The sequence below is a fragment of the Semicossyphus pulcher genome, unplaced genomic scaffold, assembly GCF_022749685.1.
Source record: "Semicossyphus pulcher isolate SPU_LCO1_2020_fin unplaced genomic scaffold, fSemPul1.0.p SCAF_28, whole genome shotgun sequence".
Lineage (NCBI taxonomy): Eukaryota > Metazoa > Chordata > Actinopteri > Labriformes > Labridae > Semicossyphus > Semicossyphus pulcher.
In genome coordinates this window covers 1,953,062-1,976,550 of record NW_027211702.1, presented here as the reverse complement: position 1 = coordinate 1,976,550, position 23,489 = coordinate 1,953,062, and the positions used below count along the sequence as shown (strand labels likewise).

General features: G+C 39.9%; 1 protein-coding gene across 1 annotated transcript in view; it reads left to right on the top strand.

Annotated features, from left to right (window-relative positions):
* The window catches only part of lrrtm4l1 (leucine rich repeat transmembrane neuronal 4 like 1), a 57,710-nt gene extending 34,663 nt beyond the window's left edge, over positions 1-23,047 (top strand). The window contains exon 3 of the mRNA XM_069677183.1: positions 21,314-23,047. Coding sequence (XP_069533284.1) covers positions 21,314-21,382 — 69 coding nt within the window. The 3' untranslated portion in view covers positions 21,383-23,047. The remainder of the gene's footprint in view (positions 1-21,313) is intronic.
* The last annotated feature ends 442 nt before the right edge of the window (positions 23,048-23,489 follow it).

Genomic DNA, 23,489 nt, shown 5'->3' with positions numbered 1-23,489 from the left:
CAGAAATACAGTCATACCCGACGAAAAAACCCCAATGAGCGGTGTATTATTAGCAGCATCTGAAGCTCAGCTGGGCCCTGCAGCTAAGACAAACAGGGATCTACTGTTTTACTGGATTTCACAACAAAAACACAAAGAGAAGATTCTACAGCATATTTTGGAAAGTGTGTATGCGTGTGTGTTTGTGTCTTCAACCGAAAGGGGGAAAGAAACTCTGTGGCACCTTATATAAAAGATCCACCCCCTCCATTGCCCTAAATTGAATTTTATAATCTTCTATCTGCCCCCCCCTTTTCCTCTTGCCACAGGCGTTGGCAGTTGCTGTATACTTCATCCTCGGATAACAGTAGCATCAACCCACCCACCTCCACTTGTTCTGTCAAAAACACACAAACATCTTATTCTGCTACAGTCTTAATATCTGCAATGCCAGCAGGAATGCACAGACGTACTAAAATGTGCAGATAGTGAAGTGTAACTATCTGGATCATGACATTACAACACCGCACAGTGAAAGGGTAATTAAAATTAACAACACACCTGCCTACACACTCCCACAGAGTCTCCTTTAAAAGTGCATCCCTGCAGCTTTACATCTAAGAAGACAGGAAAGTGTAATATAGTGCCCAAATAATTACAGGATTTATTGTTGAGTTGATGGACAGACATAGACACATTTTTGCTAACTGAAACATTTTTTAAGCTGGTCTTCCAGGAAAAATGCCAAACTTTTACTGTTCCTAGATTTGCAAATGTATTTGCATTAAGAGTGAGGGAACGAAAAAATATAGAAGACGAGCACTGCAATTCTGCACTAGCCAACAAACAAGTTACAAAACTTTCAGCCCTGAGAGGAAGTGACCTGCATAGAGAAATGTGTGGAATGACGTGTTGAAAGGTCACTGTCCTGACTTGAACGGGGGGAATTCCTCTTACATCATCCAGTATGTTTTTTGCTCTAAGCCAACCCTTAAAATGACAAACTTCTTCTGACCACTCGTAACACGATGCATATGTCAATCAGTTTCAAGCAATTCCACCAAAGAAAGAGAATAATTTATCCTGCTGATTTAAAACATACTGATAAGAAAAGGGATCACAGGGTAAATAATGATTATAATTCGGCAACTAATTTGATATTGTTATAGTCCTTTTTTGTCTTATGTGATAGTGAGCAGTAAATACAGAGTTAATCCATCAATCTGGCTGCATGACACAACAATCAATGTGAAGACGTCACCATCAGCTTTGGGAGATTCTTATTGACTTTAGCCTCAATTTTCTGACATTTGAAATCAATTTCTGAATGATCTTATAAAAAAGCATTCATTACTGCAGCTGTGCTCCTGCCAATAGGCCAAGAAGCAATTACATTTTGTCACAACCGTAAAGGGTGTAGGGTCTGGCGGATTGATGGTGCCATGACTTGACAGTCATCGCCCAGAGAATTCTGCATTAGTCCCTACGCCTGTCCCATCCACGTTAAATTTTTGTTTGTCACAAACATTGATGTCATTGTCCAACATGATGTTTGACTTAGGACACCGTAGCACAACTTGGTAAGCACTGCCCTTAAAGGCCCTGTTCCATCCTAAATCTAATGCAACATGACCCTCATATCTGTCGCCCACTTCTCTGTATCTTCACTATCAGTGTGAAGAGTACTGATGGGGCAGACTACAGAGTCTCATAACTCTCCTAGTGAACATATGGCATGTAGTAAAATTTGTATTAAAAAACCCCAACCCTTCAAGTCCTAGCAGTCGGTGCTTGCTGTCTTAACGTGGATGTCAGAGTACACAAGATTAAATCTACATCCATGTAAGCGGCTCTGTAAGGCTGATTGGATTGTAATTAGTTTTTCAGGAATTTGCTCATAAACCGAAGTGTCTGACTAAAAAAAATTGAGCTGATGATTGCTCAAGGGGGGAAGTGAAGGGAATCACCAAAGTGATTAGAATTCATCCTGAGGGGGACATGAATGGGTTTACCAATGTTCACAGCAATCCATCCAATACTTGTTAAGACATTTCAGATTGGACCAAACGGTGGATGGACTTACTGATCGAATGATTGCATGGCTCTGGTGTGATGTTTTTTTCTTCTTTATGATCCTTTTATTACTCTTTCAACCCCTTAGGTTAGACCTCTGAAATCCAGGTTGGGAACTACTGGATGAAATGATTATTTTTACAAATAATCATAGATACTTAATAATCAATAGATAGAGCCCTGCTGTAACATTCTATTCCTAAAGGGAAAGAGCATACACACCCCTAAGCCCATCCGTCTTACTTAAGCTTCTCTATTAACACCTTTGATACCTCATTTGCAGTTTTATAGCCGACTGTGAGCCAACTGAGTTTAGACAATGAGGGGAAATAAAACCTGCAGGAAATCAGCTGGAATCCAAAGTGGAAAGAAGGCAGCACTGTGCCATTCCAGGTGATATTTATATCATTATGAGGTTGGTGGATAATGTTTAATCAGGAAAGGAAACTGACATGAAATCACCTCTTATGCAGAAAGCGGCAGAGAGCAGGGCTGCTGGTCCTAAACAGGGCTTTAAGATATGACGATTTTAGCCATAAAGGATTGAGACGAAGCTGTCTGTGCCAGACACACTGTGCGTCATGACCCTCAAAGCTGTCAGGAAATGCACATAAAATCCCCTTAAATGCTTGATTCCTCTCTGCAAGAGACACAGGACATTTTGGAAATAGCCTGGCATCTGAGTTTATGTGCTTTCACACATTTGCCAATAAGAGCCCTGTTGGAAATTTAAAATGTGCACAGTCCAATAGAAATTCAAAACATGTCTATTGAATGAGAATGTTTTCTTGTATTAAGGATGTTCAACTCCCATTGCATGAAGGACAGACGCGATAATTTGTGTCCTTGTTCATTTTTTCCCATTCATTTCTTGGTTTGTTTTATCATTATATTATGGCAGCTATTGTACAATACTGTCTTTATCTGATGGCCTTGTCTCGCCTTGATCTTTTTGCTTTAACTGGCTTTTTCTGGTCTTCAAATGTACTGTATGTGCAGTATATTCCCCCTCTTGTCATAATAATTTCTAATTTCACCATGCTTCGGCTCTTTCTCTGCAAATGTTTGAATTATTAAAGAATGGTTTTCTGAAGGGAGCAGAGACATTGGTGGAGATCACATATTTTTGAATGGTGCCCTATAGGCATATTATTCCTTTGCTGGAATCAGGCAGCAGCCACTGCCACCCACGGAGTCCACTCCTTTTTGTAGAGCGATGTTAAGCTGCTTAAAGTTACTTCTCTACTTTGAGCGACCCATGTTACTTCGAAAAGTTTACATATTACGGCATTTTTCTAAGATGGAAAAATCTCAGGTTCTGACCATCAGCTAGATGTCATGTCAACAGCCTGCTTATCATTTATAGCATGGAAATATATACTGTATGTGTAGGTGTATACTGTATTTAGAAGTTGAATTAAAGATGTATTCCATTAATACAATAAAATGGTAAAGCAGCTGCTCCCAGCAACTTCTGCATCAACTGAACATGAATAGTGAGTACATCCTTGCTACTTATCAGGCATAATACCCCACATACACATAATACCCCACATACACACATAAGTTCGATATCCATTCTGTAGAGAAAACTCTCAATCCATTCATTTATTGTAAAATTGCTTGTTGACGAAGAATGGGATGTTATTTCCTGCCTCTATGGTAGTACATTGAATATGCTTTGATGTCAGACAGTCAGGCAGAGGTATAAACAAACAATCTGAAAATGTAACCTTAAGTGCAGCATTGCACCACACTGTCAGACACATTGTTATACAGCACATTGTATGACCAAGCCAACTCAATCTAATTGGCCTATTGTACTGATGAAAATGTAGGTGCTGTACTCGGAAACATATCATACAATTTGTATTGTACATATACCATCCCATCCTAACTGGTTTATTCCATAATGGCTTAATATAGTGCTCTTGTGGTATACAGTTTATACTTAAATTAACAATCTCGAAAAATTTCAGTTTCGTTCTCTTGGGCGTCACCTACTGGCGATATACGGTAACTGTGGGAGGAGACTTCCCAATTTAACCAGGCGTCTACAGTTGGCTCCCTTTGTTACGATTGTAAATATACTATAGATTTTCCTCGCCGACGGTCACATTCCTGTTTAGACTGTTTGCCTTCCTCTGAGCGTCAAATTGTTTCTTTTTCTTTGGATTTTCACTTATTTTTCGAGTTGTATCTGTAGTCATCGATCTTTTTTTGTTTGTTTAGCCATAGTAGATTACTGTTCACTCGCAACATTTACAGAAACTGGACATGCAGCCGCTTAGCTCTGCCTACCCTCTCTGACCAACCACTGCTGGGTGATGGAAAATGAGTCACTAAAACTTGGCGCTGCTTGTGATTTACACAAAGCATGTGTCGATCAATGTTCGAACGCCAGAGGACAAAGGAAGTCAGTCTTGAGTCAGAGCCGATGTCGAAACGCTTTTAATACATAGAAGTCTCTTTCTTTTAAATACTGAACAGCAAGTGAATTGACAACAGGTCTTTCCCTTTCCTACTTCATACATTTGTTGGCATCCTCATAGAATTTTTGAGGCATTTGAAAAGTTAAAGGACTTAATAGCAGGATCATGGAGCATAATTGCTCTCAAAATTTGGATGGTTGGATTTGGATGTTGGATGTCATTTACACCTGCGATTTAGGAACAGCTAAGAGTAACAGTGCCATTTGTAGTTGCAGTAGGAGTGCTAATTACACAATTGCACCCACCATCAGTGTCAACAGCTACTTCCTGCAGATATTTGGCTGTTCTTCAGAAACAAGTCCTTTTATATTAAAAACTCACAGTTGATTAGAGACATATGAACAGGAGCTGCATGAAGGATTTTTAACAAAAAAGAATTGGACAACAGTTACATGCGTTGTAGTCTCAACTGGTGTCCGAAGACATTAAACACAGCACATTTTTGCCTCTGGCACTGTCTGTACAAACTTTAGCAAATTGATTAAGTGACTTGAACATAATTGAAATCATAAAACCTGATTAAACATGCTCGTCCTTTTGGGAAATGAACTACAAACTAGAGGCCTAGAAGCCTAAATACAAAACAGTGTTTCTTTTGTTGGATTTAGAGCGCTCAGCCAGAGTCCTGTTATATTTGGACACATTTTAATTTCCGTACCATGTCTCCACCAACCCTTAGTCATCCAATTTTGCATCGTAGGAGTTTCTATGATGTCATGTTTTGTCCCTTCTGATCCAACCCTGGAAGCTAATATGGGATCATGCACATTTGTCCCCTGCAGTTCACAAAACATTCAGAGTAACACAGGAGATGAGATTATATGTCATCAAGCTGAAAGGCAGTTTGATGAAATAATTGATAGAATCTAACCCTGATTCTTATCAGGCTGATCGAAATCTTTTGACAAGCAGCCTTTTTATCAAAAGGTCAGAGCTGTTTCAGATTGGGGGGGTTGGAAACTGTATGAATAACACTTCCCAATCTTTCAATAAGTACAACACCACAAGTGAACGAGACACCATTCACTCCGAGCCAGGTCTCCTGTGATTTCAGATAATTTTTACCATTGTGTTCGAATGCAAATGCCCTGTTCACAGCGTGTGAGAAAATTGTTTTTCCTCAGTCAAAGGATTACATGAATGAGATGAGTGGATACCGGTTGTTGTTTGGAAATGAAATAGTGCTATGAATAGGTACAAATTTGACATTTGGCCTGTTCTTACTAGTCATTTCATGTGTCTGGTATTAGGGATAAAATACAGATGAGATTTAATACGCTGTGCCGCAGAAACATGCCTCTGGGTTGTGATTAAAAATGTGATCAATACAAATTTTCCTGGAATACATTCAGATCAGGGATCTGGCTCTAATCCAGGTGGAAATGCCTCTAAAGCTGTTTGGTGGTTACCAAAACTGCACAAAAAATAACACCAGCTGCACTTTAGCAGCACAAACACATGGATTTTCATGAACTGCAAGTGACACGAAAAATGTTCTCTTCAATATTTTAAGTGGAAATAGTTGAATCATTTCCCCAGAGAATTTTAATCAACCCTGTTGGTGATTTTGTTCCACAGACAGTTTAATGTAGATGCACCTCGGACATTTAGCGCTATAGGACTTTGCGAGACGGATGCTTTAACAAGTTTTCTACATTTGGCTCAACTCAAATCACCAACCTTGATTTTGAAGCAGTCACGCATTCTTTTTTTGGTGCATAAAAAAGATTTTAGATTAAAAAGCCATCCAATGTGCCCGAAATGAATGTATTGAATGATTAAAAAATAATATATAGATAAAAACAAAATACAAAATGGATTTAACAACCTGGGCAAATTTCATGTCCCGTTAAACTAAACTGATCAAATAACTTGTTAGCCCCCTTTTTTAACTCTGGAAGTTTGTTTGTCCAAGAGATCTGCTTCTCTTATTTACACTCTGTGACAATGTAAGGTGTCTGCAGTGAGGCTAACATTCAGATACATAATATCACAACCAGGCTGAATAATGAATCCAAAGTTCCCTACGGGGACAATAAAGTATATCTTATCGTGTTAATGGGAACGTTTTTGGAATAAATGCTGACTCCTCAAAGTTGCTTGTTTGTTGAAGTGAATAGGAAAACCCTATTTACCCAAAGACTCTGTACAACAGACACTGGAGAACTAAAAAGGATGGGTGAATAAAAGTCATTACTTTTGGCTGAATCTTACACAACAAGAGGTATATATTTAAAAAATATCATCCTGAAGCGGTATCACAGCTTTCGGTTAACTACTATCAGGTAAATCACATTTACCCAAGCTTTCAACAGCAGGAATAGAACTTCAAATGATTTCCTACAGTGTTCGATTTCAATTGTCGCCTCTTCGGCTGCACCTCTTTCTCTCTGGTTCATTTAATATACAGGCAGCTGTGCCACAGTCCTCAGAAAGCTATCAATATAGAGTATTATCCTCTCACCAACAGTAATGAATGGTCAACTACAATTATAGATGACATTGCACATACAGTATATTTTGTACTGCAGCGTTCCTTTATGAAGAACCAACGGCCTGTTTGAACGGCTCAGTTTAAGATGACTGATTTATATTTTGCCGCTGATAAAAAGAGATTGTGCCAATATCTCTACAAACTGAATATAATGAATATTCTGAAAGCTTTTTGTCATGATCATTACAGAGTCCTTTATAATTTACATCTTCTTCCCCAGTCCAAAATAGTGTCCAGTAGAAATAATGGAATAGTAAACGCATTTAGAACAATTCTATCACACTTATTCAAATCACAATGCATTGCATCGAGAAAAGGCCTGAACTGAATTCATTCAGTCAACAAGTACAGACCTGATTCCATATAATAATGTTTATCGAGTCAGCGTCTGACGGAGAGATACAAGCGAACAGAATAAGAGACATTTTCTCACATCCTCTGCATTTAAAGTGTTTCACAAGACTGAACAGAAACGGCACATTTTTTTCACTCTGCGTTATGAAATCACAGCGCTGATTCTTGGTTCCCTTGCGTGCCTCTGGTAATGACTTATTCATGCTTATAAAATGATGATTAATTGAAATGTCTCTGACCACAGAAACAGGAATTCTCATTAAAAACTCTGTCCTCAATAAGTTAGTATTGAGTTATTTCATACAGCAAGTCATTACGGTCTCTCAGTCTCTATCGGTTTATTTCTCCGTGTAGTAAGTCAACAATGGCAAATTTGAAAAATTTACTTCAATTTCGTGGCACCTTGGCAGCTTAATCAATCACATCATATTGATGATACTTGACCCACTATTCCCAAACATAAATGGCCTTAAGGAAAGATAACCTAAAATATAATATGTATATATCTAATATTTTATCGAAACATGCAAAGAATCCCAGCAGTAGAAGCTGCGAGTTAGTGGCAGAGAAGATCTGAGGAAAAGCAGAACCCCCGCGTCGCTCTGCTCACGACCAGGCCGCAGAAGAAATGTGGGAAAAGAGAGAGATTTGGATTTGAACATAGACGCAGTCTTACTGTCAGGCAATACAATGATGCCCAGAGAAGATGGAGGTTTGTCGCCCATCAGAGATTTTTCTCAGGCTTTTCTGGTGGCTAAGCTGTTCTTGAAGTTTGCATGGGTGGAATCTAACCATTGTGTCTACTGTTATTAACCCACGACTCATACTTTCTGCTGACAAGACACTACCAGGGTTTTTTTTCCCAACAGAAAACAATTATTGTCACAAACGAACAAACTTTTTTTTCTTTTGGTACAAGGAAAAAAAACAAACTCAGAGTGTCAGTATCAGAGTGTTTTTCTTCGTACTTGACAGAGCTGACAATTTATCCATGCTAAATGTCAGACTCAATGTACAATGCCACGAAGGCTTTCGTTTCTGTATCAGGTTTTTGCACATATTACTGTAACTTGTATGAAGATCGAAGAACTGTAGAATGGGATTTTGATATTAATTTCTTTATTTATTTATAAGGCTGTACTACATGACCTACCTTCCTCCTTTCTGCTCCATGCTGACTGTGAAAACTTTCGGTCATGTGGACAAATAATGTTCCTTCGTTGGTAATTTTTTGCTCCTTTATCTTGTTTTGAGCTACAGATCACCTTTAACTGCAGTAGATCATTTTTAAGCCTGGAAAACAATTAAAACAGGGTTAACGTTTATTTGACCGGTGGATGCAAATGTCCTCTGATATAATATCTTTACGTGCAAGTATGCTGTTTGTTGTTGTCCCTGAACCTTCCATGCCAATAGAGCCTTTGAGTTGGATTAAATGGAGTGCAAGCTAGTTCAGGCGGGCAACTTGAGCTGCCATGATCTCACACTTGACATGCATCATTCCTTAAGCTGCAGGAATTTCCGGTCTCTCCCTCTGCTCTGTCATTGCCACCGCTGTCCTGCACCAGTAACTGTGCTCATACTTTCAGCCCCACCACCACCCCAGCATCCTCCTGCAGTCTCCAGCTAGGTGCAGTTAAAATATTATCTCATCGCTCCTCAAATTTCTGCATGTAAAATAAATCTGCGAGGAGTGATGAGGTCAGAGCTATGTATTGCTGCTGCAATAAACATTTCAAACTATCACAACAAGTCAGAGTTGTCTGGCTGAAATAGATCATTGTGGAGGATATACAGAGGTCACCGTCATCCCTGATTGCTTCAGGATTGAGGATTGACCAAGTCTGTCTGTTGGACTTGTGGCTACGAAGGCATTAGCCTGAGTGAAGAAGCAGGAATAGTGTATTGGTAGGGTGGTGAGGATTCCTTGTAATCCTAAAAGTGCTGGCACTGCATCTTCTGGTCTATAAGTGCTGGAGGATGGGTGGTGTATATCAGATGGTCCGCCTCTCTCTTCGTTCCTGAGCAGTTATCCCCTGGTAGAACACTTTACCACAACACCCAAAGAGAATGTGGCAAGAGGAGCCATTCATTTCCTACACTGCATGAGAAAGCAAAGGTGCTGCCTCGCTGTTCTCACCAAGACCTAAGTGTGTGGACCATGTGAGATTCTCATTAACCCTGTTACCTGATGGCGCTCTCCCTCTTCACTAGTGTACCACCAATCCTCTACGGTGTTGAGTCACTGTGATTCTTCTTCCAAACATCCACAACTAGCTCCTTGGTTTTGCTGTCCTTTAGTAAGAATATAGAATGTAGAGGCATCAGTATTAAATTGAGACTGTTTTAATTGTTGTTTTAATCCTTTTAAAGTGGTTTGATGATGTATCTACGGACCAGAGCATCAACTGTCATTGGTGCTCCTCTTTATAAAATCAGTAACCTCCATGCAAATATGACCCTCAAATTCCACAGGATCCGTCTCCGCCACGTTCCGTGTGCACCGCAACCTCCGGAGTCGATTGCGCCCATTCAAGTCAATGCGTCTCTCCGCTCTGCTCCCCTAAAGATATGCGGGTCTATTTTTGACGGAGGCCGCTTCAAGCACGCGTCAAGCTGAACAGAGCAGATCCTTCCAAACAGGAAGTCACACAAGAAAACAGCATTCCAAAATCATAACTATAACACGCTGAAAAAAGAACACTAACTGAACTATCAAATGTGTGGTTAAACTTTACCGAAGTCGATGCCCACAATGCTCGTTGCCACAGGTGCAACACCCCTTTTGCTTGTAAGTCAAGTTTATTTATAGAGCACATTTAAAAATGTCATATTGGGGGCGGCTGTGGCACAGTGGTAGAGTCGGTCGTCTTTCAATCGGAAGGTCGGAGGTTCGATCCCCAGCTCCGTCAGGCTACATGTCGAAGTGTCCTTGGGCAAGCCACTGAACCCCAAATTGGCATAGCCAACGGGTATGAATGTGGTATCTGATTGACAGTTGGGCACTTTACGTAGCAGCCTCTGCCATCAGTGTGTGAATGGGTGAATGTGATATGTAGTGTAAAAGCAGCTTTGAGTGGTCACAAAGACTAGAAAAGCGCTATATAAGTACAGTCCATTTACCATTTAAAAATAACACGTGTTTACCAATGTGCTGTACAACAGAAAGGATTCACATAGACAATATAATGCAAATAATAATAAATAAATATGAAAGAATTGCTGAATGGTATAAGATAAAACAGGAAGGGCTGAAACACAAGCAATTTGTCCAAACAGCTGTCTAAAGTGCGTCAGATACAGGCAGAGAAATCGCACCATTTGACTCCCAAGCTTGCCCCATATACGTCAAGTATGTATGTTAGCAGCCTACCTGCATGCACCGTGTTTTCTTTTGCAGGAAATATTTTTTTTCTAGTCTATAATAGTGATTTGTTCTAAACATTGCTGTTTCTGTTGCTGTGATAATTATTTTATATTTCAGAAAATAAAGCAATCTTAATTCTATTTTTTTTTCACTTAAAAAATAACAAAAAGAACCGATAAGAATACCTTTAAAGTACCAGATCGTTAAGCAGAATCGAAAAGAGTAGTAATACCGTTATACCATTAAAATCTTAACAATACCCATTCCTAGTTAGAATGCTAAAAGATCCAGTTTTTCTGGAAGGACAACCAGTTCTTACATATCACTGCTGTCGAGATCCCTCTTAGGCAAAGCTCTGCATACTGGGTGTCTTTGCATGAGGCGGCTGGGCAGCGCCTTTGATTAATATGTGTCTGCTCCAGGCTAGGACTGAGCGATTGCAATGAGGTGGAAAAGTATGGTACCCTACACCTATAATGCTGGGATATTAATTATGGAAAATGTCGCTGGGCCATGCAGTGGAGAAATCAACATATGTGGTCAAAGGGGAATCAAATAAAATCAGGGAATTATGGGACACGTTTTTACTTCCTGGAAAATGATCATGGATTGCTAAATAAAATGATAGCACCTTATACAAGTCATATATATTGCTAACATATGTTTGTCAGCCTGAATATTAGGATGGGGGAGGGGAGTGTTAATTAATGTTAATGACTGTTTGTAAAAATGATAATAAACATAATGTTTCAAAAATGAAAGGTAATTTGCGTAGGTGTCCTGCAGGTCTGAAGGACAGATGTGGAGGGAAAGCAAAGGAAACGTGCCTGAAACTGCTGAGGCTAACTTGTCTTTACCTGCACAGATAATGAAGAGATGAGGAGAGTTCAGAAGTTCGAGTGTGAGAAAGAGAGAGCGAGAAAGAGAGAAAAAAAAGTGTGTGCTCCTGTGTGTGCGATAATGGAAGAAAGGTGGAGACAAAGGGGGTGAGGTGATAAAAGGGAGAGACAAGACGCACCTTGGTTGCAGAGATCCTCTTAATATCCTGTCGTGCGTGACACTTTTCTGTATGCTTGTAGTTTACTTGTATTCTTGACTTCATTGGCAATAACTGCTAAAAGCTTTATGCGAAACCAAATTCTAAATTGGTCAATGCTTTAAAAAAAACCTGTAATCTGCGCATATACTTGTCAAGATGATTTCAGCCCTTTCATGTTTAGCGAGGCTACATGTTGCCTAGCAACACAAGCAGCAGGAATTCGAAGGCACACAAACTATTACTTTTCTGATATTTATAACAAAAGCAAAAACCAGATGAAAGAAAAGTTATACAACCATAAAAACAAAAGTACATTTTAAAAATAATTATTGACATCATGACATGAAGTAGTGTACGTTGATAGTGGGGTAACAGAAGTAATGCGACAGTAGAACATACCTTTATGGGTATAATCCATTAGGTGATACATGTATTTTAACAAGGGTAGGAAATTATTTCTTACTCTATTGATTTATGTATTTCTTGTTCAGGACACGTGAACAGAATTTATCGTGCACCACATGATATATACAGCGAGAGACTTTGGGGGAGGGTTGGACCTGCTGCTCCTAATGTGGCCATCCATTACCTGCATAAATCCCAATCATCATAAATCATAACCCTCAAGCACAGATAAACACCCATGCTCATGCACTTTAATAAATAGTGCACACACACTGAGACATTTCATCAGGGACGTGCTCGGTTTTCTCCCAGCCACAACTCACTGAATCAGATTTCTGCAGGAAGATCCTCCAGCTCTACCTTTAGACCGCGGCTCGCTTCACCTGCTTAATGCATACACACACTAAATCGCTCTCTGTTTAACTTCAAATGATGTTCTTTTGGAGCGGCTTATTCTCACTGGCCCACTTACATGTGGGTCAATACATCCTCGCTTGTAATGAAATACATTTTGTGTTGTTAGAGACAGGGCTAGTGTAGAGGATAAACACACTCATGCTCACTTAAGCACATTTTCTTTCTTTCAGATGGTGTGGTTACCGGGAAACACATTACAAGTCCTTATAGCTGCAAGTTAACCTAAAGATTCAATTTATTAAGTCAAATATATGATATTTAAAAAACAATACAACTCCATCATGGCTGGTTGTTTCTGCTGTTGGTCTTCTTTCACTGCGACCAAACAGTCAGCGAGCACTTACCACTAAAATAAAAGATGCTGTAAATAAAAAAAGGCTGAATTTGTTATCATAAATCAGAAAACACATTTTTATATTCTAATATTTAGATGTTTTTTTGTTTTTTTTACTGGAGTTCACATAAAATATAGCAGCAATATAACAGCAAGCAGGTGTTTATAAGCATCCAGAAGGAAAACAGACTCTAACCAGAAATGTGTGGCTCCCTGGAGAGCTCCCTTCAGCCAGCTACCACCTTATTTACAGTTTAGACAAATCTTCATTTCACCTCCATGAATCAACACTAAAAATAAAATAAAATAACTCATACGACAAAAGTTAGCTGTGTAGCATCAAGTAAACTGATTTTCTATCCAACGCTTGCTCACGTTGCATTCAGTGAGGACACGCTGCTACAGTTTAAATTAGGTGATAACGCCATTAAAATTTACACCTTCAAAGTCAAATAGTGTTTCCTGGTTGAGGTATCACTGAGAGTAGGAGAGGTAAGACTCAAACAATAGCCCTTTTTATTCTGCAGTTCTGCCTCAGCACGGTAATGAAGCTCAGCCATCATATAGCTTTTGCCTTTTTACATTGGACCAAGCACCACCGGCATTAAGCCGCCCCAGTGTGTGTTTTACAGCGTTCCGGCTTTGCGGAAGCAAAGTGTGTGCGAGGTGTAAACAAACAGCGAGTGCTTCAAATACACACACAAGGCGCTGTTCCGCCTTGCCGGCTCTGCACTATAAACAGACGCCGTTACTTACTACTTCTGATGCCAGCTCATCCAGCATGGAGTTTCCACAATGCTCGTGATGTATTGGTAACATGCATATTTGCAAAACCCAGTTGCACCAGTGCTTCTTTTATCATACAAGAACAAAACAGAGACCACATGTTGCCTAAACTTTACAAGTATGTCTAGAAGCAAAAGGAGAAATTAGCTCAGCAATATACATCCATGCGGAGCAGTTGCGACACCCAACTAAAACAGGAATCGCACGGCCCAACAAACCCGAGAATTACAACGCACTCTGTCATGACTTGGCTAGTGCAGAATCAAGAGCATGTATCCTTTTGGTTTTTCAAGTGAAGCCAACGCAAAAGGGGTCTTAAACCTGCAATCTTGCTAGTGGCTAGCAGGGTGTTGCTCCACTGTTTGCAAAAAGAAGTCCATTTGTAGGATTGGAAAATGACCCTTCTTCTGAGTTTATTTATTACCTCAGTGCACATTTTCCTGACGAGTTTATGGCTGCAATCACTTCTTGCATTGTTCATTGTCTCGATCACTAATAACAATTGAAAAGTGGTTTCCATGGCGACCTGTAAACCATGATAGAGACTTAGCAACGCTTACCTTATCCAAATGGCCCTGGTCAAAATGCTGAACTCTTAGCTCCAAAAAGGTAGTCAACAAACCAATGGTTGATGTCAGAGTGGCTTTGTTCACGTTATATACATCAAGGCACGAGGTATAAAGCTGCATTTCACAGTTTCAACTGTTACAACATGCCAATCAAATTGAATGTGAATAAATAAGCCACAGTGTCTCACAACTGGGGTTCAGCACGTTAGCTGCACATTCAGTTATTATTGCAGATTAACATAAGTGGTTGTTACATTATATCCATTATTTTCTTACCATCTGTTATCTTTATTGTTATCCCTATAATTTCTCACTAGTGTCATTGCAAAGTTTGTATTTTCAATCAAAGTCATAAAGTATGACTGGAGGGGAAATACTGCACCTGCACCGTCAAGATTTATATATTCAAACATTAATGCTCTCAGCACCAATATTAATCTTGGTACATATTATTTATGTATTTCAAAAAAAGACGTGGGTGCATTTCAGCAGAACAGATATTCAATATGTTTATCACTCTCTAGTTTTTGAATTATATTAGACAAGATAATGTCCTTCCAAATGTTTGTGGAAATGAGCCAAAAGTTTGATTTAAAAGAGACAATCAAGATAATGAATTCTCCCTGGATAAACATATTGCATCATTAATGTGTTTTTGTTAATAGTCAGGCATGACTGCTTTGACCTTTCTGAAAACACAATGAGAAGCCTTTAATGACTGCTTTTTCTGTCAGACCATTAGCAACAAGTCCATTATTTACCTTTCTTACCACCAGACACTGTGCTGTTATCAAAGAGAGGATCCTAATTAGTTCGAACCAACTTCTACAGATGATTCCAGACATCTTTGTTCAAAGTTCACCGTCATATTCTTTTACCAGCAACTGACACATCAAACATAAAAAGACCAGATAGAGTTTATAAAGACAGAAACATCACATGATTAATCAGAGGATTGAGTGTGTGTGATCGCGTGACAGAGAGAGAGAGATCAAGACGAAGTGTAAGTAGCTGTGTTGTGGAGATCAAGAGCTCATGCAGTCGTCAGCTCTCAAAGCGCTTCCATGTTTAATTGTTGTTCTTTAAGCAGAAATGAGCTTGGTTGTGTTGCTTTCATTTGCCATGCTTTGTCTGTGTCATATGTGAATTAGACCTGATCCTTGTCTGGATATCCTTGACTGGGAGTGTGAATGAAAAAAATGAAATGCATACTAAACATATTCAAGTACATGGACACAAAAGGGCTACTGCATTCATGCAAAGACCTTGTTATATTTTTCAGACCCAAGTTGTGCAACAGTCTTTCAATTATCTCAATAATTTTAATAGTCACAAAGGAATTGACACATCCAGTGTAGTTTTTATTGTCTGCCTCTCTTTTCATGGTCTTTTGGGAAAGACGGAAACACGGAACTTCATACGAGTATACAGACAAGAGGGTGGGGAGCTAGAACTGGGTAATTGGAGCCCTGAGTGGAGTAAGAGGCTTGTGATCCCTTTGAGAATGTCTGGCATATGTCTGTGTTACTTCCAGCTGTCCTGACTGAGAGCAAGCTAATTACATCATGTTTGTATCCTGCTAATTAGTATCCTAATTAAAAACATATAAAGGCGTCAGAGGGGGTGGATGAAAGTAGGGGCTGCTCTGGACATGGAACCTGTGTTGTTGCAAAGACCACAACTCGGTCTTAGAAGTGGTCTGTTCTAATTTGGAATGCCTACATTGCAGGGGAACCGCATGTATAATTCTGCACTTTTAATTATGGTTATTGGCAGTGTTGTTTTGTTGTGTATGCAGGGATTTAAAAACAGTCTGGACAGATGCATATATAGTCGCAGTTTTCAGTGATGTTCACCAGCTACCTGGATTTTTCTTTGCTTGTTTGAGACGGCAATGGATTTTAATTGGTTTTCTCCCAGATGTGACATCTGGACAAACTCAGAAAGTCATTATGCAGCCGTAAGAGGACACCGATTACAGGACTTTGTGGATGAGCCCAGTACATGTTATTTAAAGTGACATTGCATGTATCAGTGGTCGAACAGATAATTACCTCGTAGGCTGCATCTGATATGCATCAGAGCCAATGATTAAACATTGTAGCCAGAATTCTGTAACAAATTCCAGGTCCATTGTTCAAGTCCTGTACTTATCATTTTTAAGGCTCAGTTTTCAGGGCAATGCAATGCCACTGGTTGCCATAACACAGGCACAATGCCTTTTTTTTTGTCAAGAAAGTTCCGTTCTTTGTACCTGTCCCTGTTCGATATTTTTATACTTCAAGCAAACGATGTGCACAAACAGCCAAGGCTAAGGCTCTGCTGTACAACAGGAGACTCTAATGGACCTTCAAGTGGGTTAATGTGAGCGGCAGATAGTGATGAAGGGGTCAGTAGTCTAGTTTCTGGTAGCCTTATTAGTTTGTCTACTTGACCAGAAGAAGAATTTAAGGAGTGAAAAAGCACTTCACACACACAAGAATTTGTGAAACTATGTGTTTAGTGTATAAAGCAGTAAGTTTTAATGAACCTGTCAACACCTTGTCTAATGACATAAGCCAATTTAAGACTTTGAGCAAGCAAACCTTCCTCCAAAATATGACATACCCATAATGAATATTTATGCAATCAATCTTATTAGATTTACAGATTACTTTTCAATTTCTGTATTTAATTTGTGTTTTCAACGAATTCTGTAATGCGTAGGTCTTATGCCGCATTCAGTCATGTGAAACTTGCCTTGCAGGTCACAGCGGCCCTTTTGGACTTGTATTTGGAATGCTTGACCTTCACCTACAACACTTTTTAGAAATCAATCATTACATTTCAAGATCTCTTTTTGCAAAGCTGGGGGACAGAGGCATTCGCCTGGCTTCAGCTGGCAACAGTTTATGCACGGATCCCTTCAAGAATCAACCAAACACCGACTAGTTTTGCCTCTTTCTGCTTGGTTGCTTTTTAAGATTAATTTGAATGCCAGAGTCTGTATTCATCACAAAGCATCTGGTATGATCCAAGTTTTATCCTCTACTTTGAAGGGCAGATGGTGCTTAATTCCATATCATGCCCATCCCTACAGGGGACAGTTCTAGACAAATCAGCAAGTCCCCTACCAGGAGTTCATGCCCTAAGTTTAATGCTATGCATGTTAAACACTGGAACAATGCCAATTTTGTGTCATTCACAGTGATAATGTGTTAGGGGACTGACCAGGGTGGTGGCTACACCGGCCAAGTCAACTTTGCCTAACAAGGGGAAAATGTCAAGTCTGAACACCATTGGCTCCCACTGTCTTCTTCTTCCAACAACTACAAGCCCATGCTAGGGGAACTAATACATAGAGGACTATTCTTTGTTATAGGGCATTTTCAAACACAACTATCTCAAGGGTTGATTCTTATTGGATGGCAGAAGATCCACAAAGGACACTGGGTTTGTCCATAAGGGAAACAAATCATCCTTTTCCCAAAATTCTGAACCAGAGAGAAGTTTTCAGGACAGCTTTTGTCTCGTCTCTCAGAATAACATCAGCCCTGACTAATGTAAAGTTAGTCTCTGCTGCCTGAAATGCCTTCGGCTCTGGGCTACAGGAGATTCCTTGTGGCCCACTGACAGAAGTTCTCTGAGATCTTGAACGGTTTTAACCAACAGCTACCCTTATACTACATGCTGCCATCTTGCATTTGTGGGAAGGAAGGACCCCTGACCACAATGATTGCCAAGTTTATCCTGGGCCTTTGCCAGCCTGTCGTAACTCCCACTTTGGCTAAAACCGTGGAAGTAACTTTGGCCTAGCTTTTGTGATGAACAACTCCACACTATTAGGTGCTGTTTTGTGGATGTAGCAGAAGCATTTTCAGAGGCTGCCTCAGGAAGGTGGAGGAGGACAAGTGCTTTTCAGATACAGTTTGAATAAAGCTATATTATAAGGCCATGAGTGTTGTCCAGGAGTGCCAGCAAATGTTTTGGTCCTTTTCTGCCAGCGGAAAATTGCACTTCTGAGAGAGCACATGCCCCTGGTAACACATGACAAAACCTTCTAATGTCTGTACAGCAGCACATCTTCCTTGTCAACACCAAGGAAGTGGGAGTTCAGTGTTTAATGCCAGCAGCAAAAGTGATGTGGATTGGTAAATTCTGAGAGACGTTGTGTCATTTCACCTAGTGCTGAAAACCATCAAATAACTAGTGGCTGTTTAAAGAGATGTGAGCAGGAGAGTGCATCCCTAAATTGACCATTCACTTGAATGGAAACATACTGAAGGAGCATGATGATTTTTAGCAAATAACAGCTCTGATGTCTGTGTCCATATAGCAGACATTTGAGCTGTGCTGTAATAACTACATACACCATTATGACAGCAACAAAACCACAGAAAAACAAGAAGCAAAACAATAAAGTAAAATTACCAGATATGGTTTTGTTTTTGTGAAAATTGTCACCCCTCAGTTGGCCCTGTGACTCCTATCCTGTTGTCACGCAGCAAGGTGTGAAGGTAGGAGGTGTGACTGTAATTGCTTTCGAAATGCCGACTTGTCAATGCATTGAGTGCACACCTTATCAATAAAGGTTCTACAAAGCACAGTGTGAAAATAACAATTTTCAGCAACTAGTGTACAGCATAACTGACCTGACCTGTCGATGGAGGTTGCTGCAACATTGCTGTGATTGGCTAGGTTCGGATGTTGACAAACTTGCCAGGAGCATCACCGTGTTTTATTGACAGCTGGCCTATCCTCCTATTTTGTACTGGAGGGGGTGGGACATCTGTGTATCTACCGGTAGCTCATGATCTACCTGTTGGAGACCCCTGAGCTGGACTAACAGGGAGCAGTTAACAAAGAGCTGACCTTGTTGAGCAACTTCTTCTCATATAAATTTGTCATTTTCCTTCTCATGTAAGATTGAGAGAAGAAGTTTGGGACATTTCCTTTATATTTGGATAACCTAGCATTAACCGTTGAGGGATCTTTTTTATTCATTCGAAATGTCTGGTTTTAAGGAAATGCTTATTTACAACGGCTTGTTTATGTTTTGTCTGGTGTTTTCTTGAAACTTTTTGACTCAAACCTCCAAAAAGCTCAAATGCCACTTGTTTGGTATTGAATTAAAGATAAAGTCGTATTTTCTAAAATGAAAACAGCCTGTAAATGGCCATTTCTTTCTTCTTTTAAGATAGAGCTGTTGGTTTGCCTTGAGTCAAACAGGCTCATTAAAATGAATTATCAAAGTGAACTGCAGCAACATTTAAAATTCTACTAGTAGTCTAGAGGGTTATAGTCATATGTACAACTTGCCATGTTGTTCTTAAGTCATCGTGGATGTCTTGTGTCCCTTATTTTCATAGTTCTAACACAGCATGCTGCATTACCAGTTGAGGGGCAAAACATGTCAATAATATATCCACAAAAATTAGGAAGGCATATAAACCATGAATTACTTCATCTATAACATCTTTTTCCATCTCTCCCATAGGATGATGCGTTTGTGCCTGAGTGTGTGCCTCAGAGGGCCGTACGCCTCAGCGATGTGTGTGCACGGCTTGCCTCAGAGTTCACGTTGATGCGCATGTGTTCAGCACCGCCTGAGCTTTGTCTGTGAGCTGTTCCTGTTTTTGTGCTTTGTTGAAATTGTCTAAGGCATGAAAATTTGTGCATCTGTCTTCACATCACTCACATCCACCTGAGAGGTAGATAAGGAGTTGAGTGAAGACTTATCAGCCTGTTTGATAACGTATAAATAAAAGTTCCGCTCTGGGCATACACGTCTGAGCCCTCTGTTACAGAGATCTTCCTCATGCTGACAACAATCTCAGCTTGAGCAGCAGAAAGTTGAGCTGGGATAATTTTGAGCAGATTCTGAAAGCTTTGGAAATTGCTTAGCCTGGCAAAACTCACAGCATCTGTGTTATTAAGGCGATGCGGAATTACCTGTAGCCAAGCTGCAAATAGGCTGTCTTAAAAGGTTAAGTCATAAAGCACAGGGTTTCAGAACGCAAATACTCAGAGGCAAACTTGGATATGTGGGTTGAGTGTGCCTCGGCCTCTTTTAGTGCGGAGATCAATTCGAAGCTTGTGCCTCTTAAATGAGAGTAAAATGTCAAAATCTCTTACTAATTTGCAACAACATCTCAACAAGCTTGGGTTGACCCTGTGGGAAAGCACTGACATTTAAAGGTCTTTCATTCACTTGCCATGACTTCTAATTTCCTCTTTCTACTGACAAAAAAATGCCATGTGATCGGACTGAGCCTGTTTATTTCAAACAAATGCATTCAAACTGAGTATGGAGCTGAAAATGTACATTTTATTTGGAATATAAAGAAAATGTACGCACATGTTCGGGCACTCTACTTTTGAATTATTGAAAATAACAGTATGAAAAAACATTATATTTTTCTCAGCCATGTATATTTACACACACAATGCGGAGGGTTGATTCTTTGCACCCTTTCAAAGTGCTTGAAACTTAATAGCTACTTGGGCCACTTATCCAACCCTCAGTCCGTCAATATGGCTACTGTGTAAATAAAGAAAACGCTGTTAGTGCTCCAGCCATTGTTCAGGTGCCAATCAATACTTGACTGGAGGGTAATTGGAATATCTATTATAGAAAATAACGTGTCATAAAGTGACTAAATGTGACAAAATGGTTAGGTTCGATTGAACGTTAATAAAATGTATTCAGCTTTAATTGAAATGTTCAATATTAAGCCTTGTAAGAGCCCTCTGTCTTTGGCTTTAGTTTAATCTCAGTGGGACATTAGGGAAGTCAATCCACCTCAGCTTCCTAAGCTATCTAAGTACGTGGGATTTCATCATCTGCTTAATTGCCTACCCTAATTTGCTTTGCTGGCACTGTCACAGCCCCATTGTACTGTTATCAAATCACTGGGCACTGTAATTAACTTTACATTGTAACCACCACCCCTGTAAGTGGCACAGACCAGCTGTTAAATGGTTCTAACTTTATCGTCTTTTCTTTTTTCTTTTTTTCTTTCCAGCAGAACGATTACACGTGTCCACGCCCCCTACCCGGTGCCTGGCTGGGAGATGTGCCTACCATCCATTAACCCCCTGAAGGAACTGCTTCGGATCGGGTCCAACAACCACACTAAAACAGGGATGCAGGAGAGAGACATGCAGAGAACTCATCAGGATCCGACTACCATAATTCACCTTCAAGGATGCATTTAAGATGTTCCTCCATGCTAACAAGGGCAACCACTGACCAAGACAGGAGGGAGATAAGACTGTCTTTTAATTTTTCTTAAGATTTTATAACGTCTTTTTTTGGCCTATGGTCTTTGGTCATCAGCTTTGCTGCATTCCATCGTGCATCATCACCACACAGATACTGACACACATGGTTGTGGAAATGCAGTCCTATGGTAAATAGCAGATGCTTGGAGGAAGACTCATGAGCACTAATGGATAGTTACAACCAGCATCGGAGCTCATTGTATAGACTATAATAGCTTATTGTCTCCGTGAGGACAACATGGCATTGTTTCGAAACACAGACAAATGACTGTATAGTTTCAAGAGGCTTTAAAAAGAGTAAACTGAGCAATGAATCATTAATGAAAATGCACTGAAGATGGAGCTCTGACGGCTCTGCTAACACAGCTGTGTATAATTTAAAGTGGGTTTCCTAATTTTGATTTCACACAAAGCATCATGTTATCACCTTTCAATGCTTTTTTTTTTTTTTTTTCTACAGAAGGACTAATTAAAGGCTAGGATGGTGTAAATGTGCCTCACTGGAGCAGAAAATGTATGAAGGAGTGACTGAGCTTCTGTGCACCTGTCAGTAATGAAGAATCTGTTTCATCAGGTGGAAATCAAGTCAGCAGCTGGAAGCTTGTTTGAAGCCTGCGAGAAGTCGGCAGAGGAAAACAAACTATACCCCAGCCAATGACTCTTGGTGAAGTTTTTGTTCGTTTCATTTCTTAAAAGTTTTCTTTTCCTAAGTCGTTTCTAATTGCAATCAAACCTCGGATATCAAGTCTGATTTCGAGGACTGAGAGGGCAATGAGAAGCAAATGAGGGAAAAAAGAAAAAGCTCCTTTCAAGGGTAAAATGTAATTTTCTGAAATTATAATGTTGTTAATGTTGTACTTTATGAATATGTGTTCCTGCCATTTTCAACACCAAATACCAAAGAGCCAAATGGAGCATTTTTGGCTCTCCCAGTCTTGGGTTCTAACTGGTCCAGGATTATCTTTGGGAAAAAAGAAGTCCACGTAAAATGAAAAGAAGCCTCAACTTTCCCTCACATCCAGCAGTGCTCCATGACTAAATTGGCTTTTTTTTTTTTTTCATGTGTGTAATGTGTACGTCTTTGTGAACAAACGATCTTGCAACAACAGTCTTTATTAGGAAGATCCTGTCTGAAAGATAACTCTGAGCACTGCTTACATTTTATGACTTATGTTGAAATCATGCTACACTTTCCTTAAAACAATCCGGCCGTCTCTCCTCGCAGAGGCCGCCATTGTTGCTGTGCGAGGTCCCACGTGTGCTTGTGTTTCATCCGTTATGAGTTCTTTATTATATTTCAGACGCATTGAGTTGTGAACTGTTTGTTTCGACCTTCTTTCTACACTGGAAAATGCTAATTTTCTATTTCTGCTTTCCCCCTTGAATTTGTTGATATTTAGTAAACAGCTGTATTATTTGTTCACTTTCAACAGTATGTTTTATAAAGAAAATAACAACTTTATTGGTGAGCAATATGAATTGGTCAAATTAAAATATTCATCAATCATTTCATGTGTTCAAGATCAATGTGATGAATTTTGTATTGTGTTTCTGTGTGTGCGCTCGCTTACCACTAGAATATAATAAGCTTGTACCCGGCTCAGCTTCTCCATTCACGCCTATTGGAATCTGCCGTATCCCACGCCGATCCACGGTGACGAGGCTGTCACATCAACATTAGCCTCATTAATTTAGAGAGCGGAACATTGATCTCTGTTCGACCGTTCCATTCACGGTGGCGCGCAGTGTGGGCCACGCCAGACCTCTAATTACGCTTCTTGTGTAATGTGTTGCATATCTCAGGAGGAGGGCCATGCTTAGTGAATTTGCTCCACGTTTTCCACACTCGGAACATGTCAAGCTGTCAGCTGAGAGGTCCAGATGGCCAATGTGTCTGTCTCTCCCTGTGGTAATTTC